At 34.7% G+C, this 15,271-nt stretch overlaps 1 protein-coding gene across 2 annotated transcripts in view; it reads right to left on the reverse strand.

The window, feature by feature from the left end:
• The window catches only part of dpr20 (defective proboscis extension response 20), a 300,341-nt gene that overhangs the window by 192,829 nt on the left and 92,241 nt on the right, over positions 1-15,271 (reverse strand). For both annotated transcript variants that reach the window (XM_069817401.1, XM_069817400.1), the window contains exon 2: positions 1,107-1,411. In XM_069817401.1, the coding sequence (XP_069673502.1) occupies positions 1,107-1,411 (305 nt within the window). The remainder of the gene's footprint in view (positions 1-1,106; positions 1,412-15,271) is intronic.

The following is a 15,271-nucleotide window of genomic DNA, read 5'->3' on the forward strand; positions in this document are numbered from 1 at the left end:
TTCCGGAACATTTCGCTGAGTTCAACACGTTTGCATTTGTCTCACATACACTCACCACACTTGTGTCACTCGCCTTTAGATACGATATTCTTAATTTTTTTTTTTCAAAATTTTTCTGTTCCTTTCCTTTTCATCTGAGCCTAAATCGGTTCCTTTAACGTTACTAGACACTCCTCTGCACTAAAACCCCCATTGGTTATCGTAATCTTGTTCTTGGTAAGTTTCGCGCATTGTCCATTTCTTCGTGCTGCTTTAGAAAAGGGATTAAAACTCTTCTTCTACTTCTCACTTCGTAGCTCCAGTCGTTATCTATTCTGATCTTGAGTTCCCTAGCATCCTTCTATTCTTCATAATCCTCTCCTTCATAATCAAACTCTTAAATTTTACTAATATTGGCCTAAGTTGTTCTGAATTTTGTATTTGCTTCTTTTCTACTCTAAATGCTTCCTGTACTTGTCCATCGCTCACGTCCATACGAAAACACTCCCAACACACTCCTGATATCTTCTCATATGTATCGATACTCTGTTCTCTATCTTTTTCTTCTATCCCGAAAAATAAGTTTTTCCTCGTCCTCAAATTAATCCCATTTGCTCTTCAGAATTTGGTTTTCCAGTTGTATTTCTTCCATCTTCTTTCTTAGCTCTGCCATGCTCTCCTTCATTTCCATTATGTCTTGTTTCACTGTATTGTCCTTCATTTCACTATTACGAACACTTATTCACCGGTTTAGCACAGGTCAACGCCTCTACTATTCGTTACTATCCACTGACTTGCTAAAGCGAACCGACTTCCTCTGCAACATGCTTAAGACTGTTATGCAAAATACGTGTTGGATCTGAGAACTCTAATGTAAGGATGTTTATTAAATGTACATTTCTAAACGTCTTTGAAAGATAACTGAATCAAACTTAGCACATAAAATAATTATTTCTGGAAAATCTAAGTTCAAAGAAACAATATGTTACAGGAATTTTTCATTCATAATATGCCAAGGATTCGTTCCTTAAAACGACAGTCATTGAATATCTTCCACTCTGTACATTTGTATGTACTATTTAGAATTTGTATGCAATAACATTTGTGCAGATAAAAGAATTACTTACCGTTTTATCCTGCAAGAGACTTATCCTACAGTTGAGATTGGCAGTACTGCCAACCTGGACGGTAATGTTGGTCGCATTTGCTCCCAACTCCACTTCCTCGAAGTGTGGTCCCCATTTGTGATCGTGGTGATGGTGTTTATTGAGAGTTGAATGAGTGTCGAAGATGTAACCGAGCATTGGGGCTTCCGTCTTTTGATGGGCGGAGACCACCGGCGGAACGACAGCCGCCACCTCGTTAGGGGGCTCTAGCGGCGCCGCCAGGCTGGGGGTGGGGGGCTGCAGGGTCACTGATGACGTAGTGGAATCTAGACAGATAGAGACACCAAAGAGAAATTAACACACATCTGCAAGACGGAAAGTTACTGGTTTAATTTCCCTCTCTGGAATGCCTTCAGCGTCTTGAAGCTTTCGCGAATCTCGCAGTTCTACATAAACATTTGTATTTAAGAAGATGTCTTGCGTAAAGAGGAATATTTTCTTTGTAGTGAAAGATGTTATGTTTGATTTTAATGGAGCGCCGTTTGAGGTTTGTGGCAGGGAGGAAATAAGAGAATTAAAGCAGTATTCTGTCCGTGTCTTCAGAAAAACGAAGTTCTTTCTGTGTTCAGATTATTTTATTCAGGTTGCAGTGGTGCCTATAAAAATACAACCACATATATTAGGTCTAAGTTTTCATTTCTTAAGGAGTTTTTATCAATGAAGACAACCAGTCAGTTAAATATTTGAGTAATTAGTGAGGAATTTAGCGAACTAAAAGCTGTAATTATACAGTTTCATACCCATACTGTGAGGTGTAAGTGAGAGTATTTTGGTGTTATATAAAATGTGAATTTCAAAATTTCAATGGAAATATAGTTACGTTTTTCGAAAACGCGGCATGTAAAAAAGGAGTTTAAGCATATTGTCCCTCCCCTGTGTGTCTGCCTCTCCGTCCGTATACAGGTATTTTTTAAAACTTTAAGAGTGAAATCATTCGGGCTTGAGATACATTAAATGCAGACATTCTTATTAAAGTGACCTGTTATTAATTAATTCAATAAAATAAAAGTAATAATAGTACTCAAAATAAAAGTTAATGATTTAAGCGAATATATAATGCTCACTTTAAGTAATATATTGGATAAACATAACGTTATATACAATGTGTTAATGAAAACATGTTAGAAAAATCCCATTAATTACTAGACTGTAACTCGAAAGGAAAACCTTTCAGACAACATAGCAGTTCTCAAAATTACATCAACTAATAATTTTGTAAAATAAATACAACTTTACTAACGTTAGAGACACATAGAAATACGTAAATAATTTTACTTAAATCTGTCTACTAAGTAATTCTTCAAATCGAAAGATGCTCCACATAAAACTCATGGATAGGCTATTAAAGAAAACTGTTCAGTAATCTTTATATGAAACAACGAGTCAAAGTGCGGATAGGAGAAGATTTGTCAGAAGGAAGTGAAATTGGGAGAGTACGTCGAGGATGTCCTTTATCACCTACCCTGTTCAAAATCTACTTGGAGGATTTAGTAAATAACTGTTTTCAGAATATGGGAGGAGTGATAGTAGGAGGAAGAAAAATAGAGTGCATAGGATTTGCCGATGATATGGCATTGCTAGCAGAAGAGGAAATGATACTAAAAGATGTCGTTCCTGAAATAACTCCTATGCGACATATTTATCGATGTTCAGATTTCTGCTCTATTAAATAACTTAAATAGTGATACAGCAAATAATAAAATCTCCTATATGTAATTATATTTATTTCTTTCGAAAATGTAAAAATTCACAATCCGCTATGTACCACTGCCAAAGAATGAATAAATTTGTTTTTTATTTATATTTTGCACATAGGAGTTATTGCAGGAACAACAACGATATGCTACTGGAGCTAAATGACAGCTGTGAGCAGTATGAGATGTACATAAATGGAAATAAGACGAAGACCATTGTCATAGGGAGAAAAATACAGGAAATAAATTTTCGAATTCTAAATGATGAAGTAGAGCAAGTGGACAGCTTCAAGTATTTGGGGTGTACTATAAACAGTGACATGAGCTGCTGCCAGGAAGTCAAAAGGAGGGTAGCAATGACAAAGGGAAGCTTTTAATATAAAAAAGAGCATCTTCTGCGGACCTCTGGAAAAAGAACTAAGGAAGAGACTAGTAAAGTGCTTTATGTGGAGTGTAGCATTGTATAGGTCAGAAACATAGACATAACGATGAATTGAAAAGAAGCGACAAGAAGCACTTGAAATGTGGGCATGGAGAAGAATTTTTTTTATTGGGTTATTTTACGACGATGTATCAACATCTAGGTTATTTAGCGTCTGAATGATATGAAGGTGATAATGCCGGTGAAATGAGTCCGGGGTCCAGCACCGGCATTTGCTCGTATTGGGTTGAGGGAAAACCCCGGAAAAAACCTCAACCAGGTAACTTGCCCCGACCGGGATTCGAACCCGGGCCACCTGGTTTCGCAGCCAGACGCGCTGACCGTTACTCCACAGGTGTGGACTGGAGAAGAATGGAGCATGTGAAATGGACAGACAGAATAAGAAAGGTAGCTGTATTGGAAAGAGTGGGTGTAGAAAGAATGATGTTGAAACTGATCAGGAAGAGGAAAAGGAAGTTTGGGTCACTGGCTGAGAAGAAACTGCCTACTGACGGATGTACTGGGAGGAATGGTGAACGGGAGAAGAGTTCGGGGTAAAAGAAGATATCATATGATAGACGACATTAAGATACTTTGATCATATGAGGAAACGAAGAGGAAGGCAGAAAATAGGAAATATTGGAGAAAGCTTGCAGTGAAAGACCTGCTCTGGGCAGTACACTAAATGAATGAATAGGTTTTGGTCCTTCAGTTTCCACTGTTCTGAATATAAATTTTCTTCTGTGCGGTTTACACGTAGTAACTGACCGGGATAACCTGCTCTCCAAATATATTTATCAACAGTAATCTCACTAGACGTTTTGATTTATCCAGAGAAAATCAAAACTCGAGTGGGATTTAATTGACTATTACACGATTAGAAGAAAGTATATAAAGATTAGAAGTAACGAAGTACTCCAATACAATAAAATATTAATTGACTTACGAAAATACAACTGTCTTCAAATGTATTATTGTACCATCTCAACATTACAAATATTAAGCTAGATGCATGCTATATGGCAGTAGTGAGCAATGCCTTCTCGTCGAGAAGTTCTCGATCTATTATACACGATGGCAATGTTACTATTCAAGAAGACTTTGTTGATTCAGTTTCATTTTTATTAAAATGCAACATTCCACTTCAATTATCCGAATTCCAGTGATCAACGTCACTTGACAGATGATTTTCAATAAATCTTAATATTAAACAATCTCTGATACGTGACTATCCATAATATCATATAGCAGAAGCTATAACATAACCTAACGAATATACACAAGTGTTAGAAAAGTTGTAATTAACGACGATGACATAAAAAATAAACATGAATAATTTTAAAAGGAATAATTATTGAATGTACAATTTTCAAATTTGAATGTGGTTGGTGTTTCAATTGATGTTATATTGGACGTGTGCGTAATAGAAGTGGAACTCGTTGATTTAGGCCTACATGGAGTATTCAACTTATTCAGAATTTCCGAATGAATAATTTTAAAAGGAATAATTATTGAGTGTACAATTTTCAAATTTGAATGTGGTTGGTGGTTCAATTGATGTTATATTGGACGTGTGCGTAATAGAAGTGGAACTCGTTGATTTAGGCCTACATGGTGTATTCAACGTATTCAGGATTTCCGAATGGTGCTCTTCATTTATTTGTAAATCGGATTTCAGAAGATGCATAGGTATGATCAGTGATTTTTATTAATTCTTGTTCTTGAATGCCAATGCGAGTCATATTTGAAACTGCTGTGCATCGACTGGAGTGGTTTGTAATTTTATATACATATATATTTTTTTTGACGTCCAGACCAGCGCAGTTTCAAATGTTGGCAAACAAAGAAACAAATGCTAGGGACGCGATAAAATTAAACAAATGCTAGGGACGCGATAAAATTAAACAAATGCTAGGGACACGATAAAATTGTGCGATAAGCAGCCATGATTGGTTGAAATACGCCCTTTCGTACCGTTTTATTGGTCAAAAGTAGTATGACGTAGTAAGAGTGTAATAGTCAGAATAATATTGAACCTAAATATCACAATCGCCAGTACTAGTAGCAATGAGGTAATATTTCCTCTTAGGTTCCGGACATTTTTAATAAGCACACCTTAATGTAATTCTACTTATAGGACTAGCCTACTGTGTTTTACTTGTCGTTTCAAAGTTAACATTTTTATTGCTGTATTGTATTCAATTTGTCAATATGGGTTGTATGTTCTATTGAAGTATTTAGGAAGTCGGCATACCGAATGTCCTGCATTTTTCATCATGTTGAACAGTTACCGTAATTGTAGGAAATCTTTGTTATGAAAAGCATTGCCAGACTGACTCGTTGAAATATTTTCAGGTTCGCAGAAGTCGAGATGTTTTGCTTTCATTATAAAACGCAGTATGAGTTTATTGTTTCGTGAAAATTGTTTATATGTTCTAGACTCGTGAATAACAAGTGTAGAGGAGCACAAATATGCGTTTTGCTGCAAGTTATTTTCAGTAGACTGAGAGCTTTATTGTTTTAACAATTATATCTCTTGTTATATTTCAATCGTATCGTTGTGTACAGCAATAATAATTTGAAGAGTCCACTGCAAGAATGATGGACGTCACTTTCTCGTCGAAAATGAAGACTGTCAATGCGTAGCTTAAGACATATAGAATGTACATACAGAGTTATATGGGATTAACACTGATAGTCATTGTCCAGTAATGATCGAAAAATCACAGTTAAGCTTTGAGCGCTAAGCATTTCAAACTTTCAATTGCTTCTCCTGCAAAATGTATTCCAAATGACATCCATCATTCTTGCAATGGACTCTTCATTTTTATTTACACTTTTTCTATATATGATTTTAGTAATTTCATTTAAAGTCTCCTCAAAGGAATTTAAGATTATCAGAGGTTCAAAACAGTGAAAAGTATCGCACACTGATACTTTGCATTAGATTATCTGTAACTTTAGTATTTCGGAAAGCACTTCATTCTCTTGTCACAATGTAAAACATGGGCCTAATTGTACCCGTATTGAGTATACTCAACCAGCCATTAGAACGGTTGAAACAACCATTAGAAAGGTTAAAATTATTTCAACGGAGTTGGTAACTATGAAATATGAAATATTGCTTAGGAATCAATGTGGGACATCAAATTTACTATTCACAAGATATATAGAATTATTTTCTTAGAACATGGTAAAAGTAATAGCCCCTGAGAATGGCACAAATGAAATTAAGAAAATTGGGTGTTAAGTTAGTGATTAAAGATTTTAATAGTTCTGCGATTTCGTGTGCACACCTGTGGAGTAACGGTTAGCGCGTCTGGTTGAGGTTTTTTACGGGCTTTTCCCTCAACCCAATATGAGCAAATGCTGGGTAACTTACGGTGCTGGACCCCGGACTCATTTTACCGGCATTATCACCTTCATCTCATTTAGACGCTAAATAACCTAAGATTTGTATGTATGTATGTATGTATGTATGTATTCACACTGCAAATGGGTATATAGCCGGTGGCAGTGGTAACTAATTACACTCAATAATAACAATTAATAAACACAACTAATAAAAAACAATAATTAATAATAATAAAATAATAATAATAACAAGAAGCATCCTAAATTAAATGAAGCATGATCACTTAAAATAACATTTAAAGTAAATCTAATTTGTATCTTAACCCTAAGTTCGAACTAAGACCCACGAGTGTGACAAGTTCATACCTGCACAAGTACCTTTCGGCACTACACTTATTTCGTTGTCAACTCACTCACTGCACTGATTCTACCTGATTTTACTAACACTTCTAACCATTTCACTGTTCAAATACTTTGCACAGCCACTTCACTGACACCAACACACTTCACTTACACAATAGACTTCACTAACACTACACACTTCACTGACACCACACACTTCCTCACATATTGATAAAGCGTCGTAAAATAACCTACTAAAAATTATGATTTCATTATAACAATTTATTAAGAATTTTCATTAATTTATTGCCGCTGTTTACAGTGATTACAATTCATTTAATTAGATCCTAGATTCACGGATTGAAATGCGATCGAGAACGATGGTCATTGAAAAGCGATGAAAAGCCATAAGTAGGAGGTTCGAGAAGAGAGAGAATTGATATAATGTGTTTTATATATTTATGATTCTTGAAACGACTAGCCTCAAAGAAAAGATTTCCAAGACAAAATATTCCAACATTTCTTCCCTGCACTGAAATTCCATTTTGTTGCACGCAATTACTGCCTGAATTCCATCTTACAATGACTCACATATACGAATGGAGTTTTTAGAATAGCATATTACAAGCGAACTGGAATGATTTTCGGCCGCCGATTAGTGTAATATGTAGCTAATCGGCGATGTATGCGATGGAGGGAGGAAGGAAGTGGCCACCCTACCTCATTATCTCCTGGCCTAGTTGCCTTATAAGTGGTGTCATATTGGTATCGCTTGTAGGGTTCAGACCTGTCTTCGGACAGTTGACTAAACAACATGATAATTATTCTCATTGTAATATGTTCTTATTGTCTATAATTATTTGGAATTATGCTAACACTCTATGTACAGGGTGATTCCTGCAAGTGGAAGCTTCCCAGTCCACTTCTTTCTCCTTTCTCGTAGGTTTCACGAGGCACCGAATGCTTATACCGTGTTAAATTACTGAAACTTAAGTTGTACTATAACTTTGTGACTGTTTTCGGCGTTATCAAACGTGACTAGTAACAAAAATATAGCACCTCTTAAGTTACAATAACATAATAACACAGTACATTATTAAAAGTTGTTAATTTAATAAGTTATAATTAATTTATGAACATTAGTGATATACAATAAAACTGTTAAAAGTGCTAGAATAAAGAATTGATAAATTATATCTAGGTAATTATGAATGCAGAAATCCCGTCATTCGGTCTTTATTATGTAGACCCTACCGTACATGTTTTTTCTCCAAAGAAAATATTTAAAAAAATTGCTGTAATAAAATCGGTTTTGTGAAATAGGAGGCCCACATGTTACTTAATTGCATTATTTCGATTTTACGAAACTACAGATTGCTTCAATTTGTTCTGTGAAATTGGATTCTTTGAGACTAAGAATGAGAGACCCCTAATTGTGTGCTTGATATCACAAATAAATATATATATACACACACACAATTACCGATTTAGACTACTTCCAAAACAATTAAGAATTATTACTATATTTATAAAGAGCACATGAAATTTTCGATACATAACTAACCGTGTCATTTCCTCTGCATTATAAATATAATTGTGACATATCTGGCCTTGAAAATAATAACTTAAAGCTTTTAATTATTTTAGGCTACAGCGGTTTTGAAATAGCAAAATGTTTCATTACTTTGTATGTTTTTGAAGATACTCGATTACAAATACTACGGTGGAAAATCCTCTTCAGTTCTTTAATCAGTATTGCAGTAACAATATTTGAAAGAGAGTTAAAAAGGATTCATGTGATCAAGTGATTTTCATACGACCCTGTTGCAAAATTTCCTACTCGGCACCGCTGACGTCCACCGCACAACGCAAACAAATTATAGTATCCATTTAATTCCTGCCATGGAGAATAATCCCTCGTAAGCTCCGAATTGTTTAGGACCTCGTACGTTTGTGAGAAATGGATTGTTTTTGCAACATTTTGCTCGAGAAATCCCAGCTTTGTTTCAGACCAGATAAACTCTGATATATATGTCAAATATATATAATACCGTTCCAGCATTCACTCTACCTCTTCATACCATAATATACAATTGCTTCATCTCTGTGAATAATGAAACAATTTAAGTTGTTTATATTGTACAAGGAACGAATGTCCCTGGCAGACAGATTAATCTGACTCCTTCAGGATATGCCATCCTCCCGTAATTCGGGATAACCGAGTTACAACTTCTTATGAAGTGACCGACAAAGTTTGTTCTGTGATGTATTATAGGCGCTTATATAGTACAGTTCCAAATTCAGATACCCTCAGATCTTAATAATTACAACATCTACACTAATAAACTTAAACACAATGTTTATTTACTTCATTCCAATAATTTTGGAGGTTTCTGTCGAAGTCTTAGCATTATGACAACTACTGATAAATGATTGAAGCTACTCACTGGATTCGGCTTATTGGACAAGCATTTTCAATCTGTGAAAATTGAACCAATGATTACCCCGAGCCATTACATAAAGAAAGTATTTAGATATTTTATGGCAGCATTCTATTCAATACTCCCTCTGTTCCAAAGTATGGTATAGAAAGGTGTAATTAGTTCTGTTTCAAAATATGATCTACATATTTTGTTAAAGTTCTCAGTAATAAAATGTAACTTTCATACATCTCTTAGATATTTATTTGATAAATTAACTTGCGAAAATCATAAAATTTAAGTACATTTCATTCTGTGCGATGTAAAATTAATAAAACAAAAAACAAACATTGTTTTGAGAGAGGCCAATTAATAAAAACTGCAATAAATTAAGACCCATTTTTATAAGACTGTTGTGCCTTAGATGTTCTGTTCAAAATTGATTGGATTGGTGTTATATTTTTTGCATAGGAACACCACAGCAGGTGCCCATTTGATTTTTGTTCATAATGAACTATTTAAACATTGTAGTTTGATGCACTATAGAAGACTAGAAACATTCACAACTGCACTGTCTGATAGTCTCTTCACTACTGAACAGAATACACACCACTAAACGTTTAGTACGCATACACAATAATCAAACTTGTTTTGTTTGTTACTATACCATATTTTGGAATACAGAGAGTATTTTTTTTATTTACAATTCTGAGGGAATTGGTAATTTTTAAGTACAGGCTGGTTACAACGACTAGGACTGTTTAAAAAAATTCACTGTAGGTATATTATTTAACAAATAACGAAACTTCATAGTTACATAGAAAACTCACTAACTCTCTTTTGACATGTTAAAGGTGCTCGATATGTGTCCTTCTAGTGACTCTACAGACATCAACTCTGTAACCAAGTTCGTTCCACATTCGATGAAGCAATTCCTGTCAATTTGAGCAAGAGAATTGGTGATGCGACCCCGCAGTTCTGGAAAATCAGCCGGCAATGCCGGGACAAATATTGAAAACTTCACTTACACACATACAAAAATGTAACAACGGTTAAGTCAGCGGGGCGGGTAGGCCATGTCAGCAATTCGTGATCATCAATCCTGATACGACCGATCCATCGGTTGCAAAGTCTGGTGTTCAAGAAGTCACGAACGGCGAGATGAAAATGAGACGGAGAACCATCCTGTTCAAAGGTGGAGTTCACACTGTCTGTCTCCAGCTGTGTCATGAGCCACTTTTCATGCATATCCAGGTAGATGTTACCTGGTTTTTCGATGAAGAAAAAGGAGCCGTAAACTTTACATTTTGAGACCACACAAAACATTGAGTTTTTGAGAGTCACGAACAACGAGCACAGAACACATAGAGTAGACACTAGCATCTTAAAACCGTTGGACGGAGTGAAGCCGGTTTGATGGACCTGACGCCATCTTATTGCTACCAAAACATTACAAAATAGCTATTACGCTATAGAAGATCTTATGATAATAAGAATTCCATATGTCCCTAATTTCCTGGAGGACTCATACTTTCTTTTTTGTTTCGTAATACAGAATCGCTAGGCACGTATTTTTAGCAAAAATTACAAAACTGTCATCGATAAATCATATATATATATATATATATATATATATATATATATATATATATATATATATACAGGTTATTTAAATTGACAGCTCTTCTAATTGCAGTATGGTATTTAATGGGTACTCTGGAAGGTTAAACAAACAATAATGATAAAAATGGAAGATAACAGTTTGACCTTATTTTTCTACTACTCCAATAAAAATGCTACCCTATAATAATTACTTTTATAAGTTGATCCCTTTGCTCCGATTTAATCATGCAACTTGCTTCTTAACGCAAATTATCATTCTCTTCCTTTTGCCAGTATTTCGTATAGATGTCCCGATTTTGTTTAGAGAAAAAGTGGAATGCTCTTAACCATATAATACTTGATAGGCTCTTCGTTTATAGTATATAATTAGATTATAACGGCGAACAAAAGTGAAGTTTTATTACCAAGTGGATCAAGTTAGATCACGACCGAGTTAATGAAGCTACTAAGTCTGCAAAGCATAAGTCTGATTTAGTGATTATAAAAATTAAATACAATAATATTAATACACTATTTCTTTTTCTTCATCAAACGAATACGTGCATTCGGTTTAAGAGAAACCTCGGTACACCCATTTTCTATAGCACTCGACACAAACTTCCAACATGGGTTGTTAGGTTAGCTTCGCTCGTAAATGCTAAGTCTTCAAAGCATGTCTGATTTCGTGGTTATAACAATTAATTACAATAATATTAATACACTATTTCTTTTTCTTCATCAAACGAATACGTGAATTCGGTTGAAGAGAAACCTCGGCACACCCATTCTCTATAGCACGCGACACAAACTTCCAACTTGGGTTGTTAGGTTAGCTTCGCTCGTAAATGCTAAGTTTACAAAGCGTGTCTGATTTAGTGATTATAAAAATTAATTACAATAATATCAATACACTAATCCTTTCTCTTAATCAAACAAATACGTGAACAATACGAATCTATCCGAGTAACCTAGATAAATCGTTCGTTATCTACCGGTAATAAGTACATTTCACACATGCATATTTACCTGTGAAAAGTTATTCCAGGAATTTTTTTGAAAACCTGTTTGTGCAGCCATACGCAGTACATGTAGGCATATTGAAATTACTTCATTTATTAATTAAAACAACGATGCAACAGCACAATCAACTGCCCATGTGCTAACCGGGAGCCTAATGTTTTGGTAGCATCATAATGGCGACGGTCGACAAAAGCGGCTTCACCTCCAAGCTGTTCATATCTACTATATGCATTCTGTGCTCGTTGGTCACGAACGTGCTGCACGTAAGCACGGAGATTTTCGGTCCTCCAAATCCGCACATTCCACAGTGCGCCAGAATATCAATCTAGCTGGAAAAAATTTATATTTTTCAAAGTCATTGCAGATGGTGTTTCTACATCGTAAACAATAACCAGATTTCCGAGATGTCCGCACTTAAGAAACCCGCAACGCAGAAAGACATTGAGAAAGATTAACAACAGTAAATACATAGCGGTATTTAATGATTGGTACACATCCGGACTGTCCGCACTCAGTTCTGCGTTGATGATTGTTCTGTGTTGTGCTTAACAAACTAAATATATTTTTTTAATTTTGACAGGAAAGTTTTCCCAAAGGTTTATATAAAGTTTTATTAATTTATTTCATGTTAATACTGTAAAAATATTGTTCGTAATTACTAGACTTCGTGGAATTGCCACGAGAATCGCAAGGTTTACTGCTCACGCGGTATAGACTGTATGAGAAAGGGGCGTGCAAAGGATGGAATATGCCTCTGATGTAGACACTGAGCAGTATACTGCGGTTACAATAAAACCTGTATTCTGCATTCAAGAAATATAATGAATGATCATTGAAGTAGGAAATGTCTAAACATGTAAATACACAATTATCTTATAGTGAGATATAATAACTTTTAAAATTTAATGTAAGATACATCATTCTTTAATATGTGCATTGCAGTGAAGAGTTACGTACATTTTGAGCGACTGCAAAGTAATCTCCTCCGATGGTCACTTAAACAGTTTTTATATTGGGAAATGTATGTTCAAGATCACACGATGCAATACGTGCATATTTGAAGAACGGAAAGTCACTACTTTTTAGTACACCAACTTCAGACGTCTTGTCGTGACCTGATAGTACATAATTTATAATACGAAGTTGTGAATAGGCAGAATTGTTAGCAATAATGTTTCTCAACTTACATTTCACTTTTTCTGAAATTAGCGAATTGTTATTTTGGATAACGGTTTGTTATACTTTATCCACTATATTTAGGGCTTCTGAGAGTTTTAGTTTAGACGATTCTAACAGGGTGATGCTTTTGCACACGATTTTAAAATTAGAGTCAGTGAACACAATATCTTCCAATATTCAGAAGGCAATGATTTTACAGGTACAACAGCGGAACTGTCTGTGCTATCCAATACATCAATTACCTCCATTATTTTACTGTAATGTTCTGCATAATTCTTGTCTGCACTGAACAAATGTTAAGCTTTGACTATTCCAACCACAGTAATGCAAAAACAAGTGCTTACATAGGTATACATTAGCTGTAGCTGCTCTATCTATTTGGACCGGTCACAATTCTTAACATGAACTGCTTATACTACGAGACCGGGCGGTTGCTCACCTCCTCTATACTACCGTACAACCTGATAGCATGCTGCGTGTGGCAATTCAACGAAGTCTAGTAATTACTGAATTAAACATTAAATTTTCTGTCATGAAGTTCATTTTATACTGAGATTTATAAGAATCGGTATTCATTCGCACGAAATTTTTCTGACCAATATACAAAACAACATATGGGCTTTAAATCCCACATTGCGGTTTAACTACGGACGTGCGCCTTTTTTTTTTTCTTCAAAATATTTGTTTATTGTTATTATTATTATTATTATTATTATTATTATTATTATTATTATTATTATTATTATTATTATTTAGGTGACGGCTAGAGAAAACAGCCTTTGGTGACTCCTAAAGAGTTATTTGAATTAATAATCGAGAAGGAAATCACTTCAGAATTATTATATGAGTATATTGTGACTAGATTTTAAACAAGGGAGTGTTCACAGAGCGTTTTTAAGAGAATTAAGAAATCTATTTGTTAATTATTTATGAATTATTTTAAGAAATGTTGGAGAAACCTGAAACTTAGAATTTATAATACAGTTATATTACAAGTTGGTATGTATGGTTATGAAATTTGGACTCACTTTGAAAGAGGAACAGAGGCTAAGGGTGTTAAAAGTGGGTAGGCATTAGACACAACACACACAATATTGAAATCTCATGCACTCGTAAGCCACAATTATGATAAGGAATAATGATATATCGACTTTAAAATAGTTGCAGTTCATTCAGAGGTCGGAGAAAGTCTAAAGTTCTCAGACTGCTCCTTGGAGCTGATGGAATAAACATAATCCCTTCTGGCAGTTCTGAGATTACAAGAATAATTTATTCCATAATCAGCGAAGTTTTAGCGAATTAGAATGTGGTTTGAATAAAAAAGTAACGGAACTCTAAGGGTTAATATATGCAAAATCAAATAGCTAGCCTGTACAATGTTTCGTACCAACGGAGCATGTTCAACGGTTTTTCCTTCATATTGTCGACAGCTTAATGATAAACTTAATTTGGATATTCTCAAAGTATAGCATAATTGCAGAAAACGTTTACCCAAGTCTGGTAAAGACGTAAAGCACTGTATTTTATTGTTACTCTACTACAATCAAACATATTTAAATTTATTTGTTAGGACATACGCCTGTTTATTTTCCCATCTTTCCCTGAATACTTTATGTCAAGATTTCATAATCTATCTGTACATCTTAATCTGTATACCCGGTCACAATATAAAACACTATTGTCAGCCCCTCTCCACAGAAGTTCCGCGTATTTTTCGTCTTTTACAATAGACACAATGCGTTCTTGGAATTCATTACCTGCAGATGTTAGGATTTGCCCGAACTTATACGCTTTGAAGTCCAAAGCGAAACATATTATTTTAGAACACACAGTATCCCAGGATATATAATTATTATAATTCACAATTGCAACTAGTTTATAAATTAATCTACGATGGCTTAGTGCACACATGTGTTAACTACATTTTTCGTTCAAATTGAGTTAAGTACAAAATCGAAGTCCTGTGAAGTGTGTATTTTACTGTGCACAAATGTGGGAAGTGAATAATAAGATTTTCCTATGTTATATTTAGTTTTTGAGAATAGATGTTAATTGAAATATAATTAAGTATTGAAAATTAAAACTTGTTTTCCT

The sequence above is a fragment of the Periplaneta americana genome, chromosome 17 (genome assembly GCF_040183065.1).
Source record: "Periplaneta americana isolate PAMFEO1 chromosome 17, P.americana_PAMFEO1_priV1, whole genome shotgun sequence".
In the NCBI taxonomy this organism is placed as follows: Eukaryota; Metazoa; Arthropoda; class Insecta; order Blattodea; family Blattidae; genus Periplaneta; species Periplaneta americana.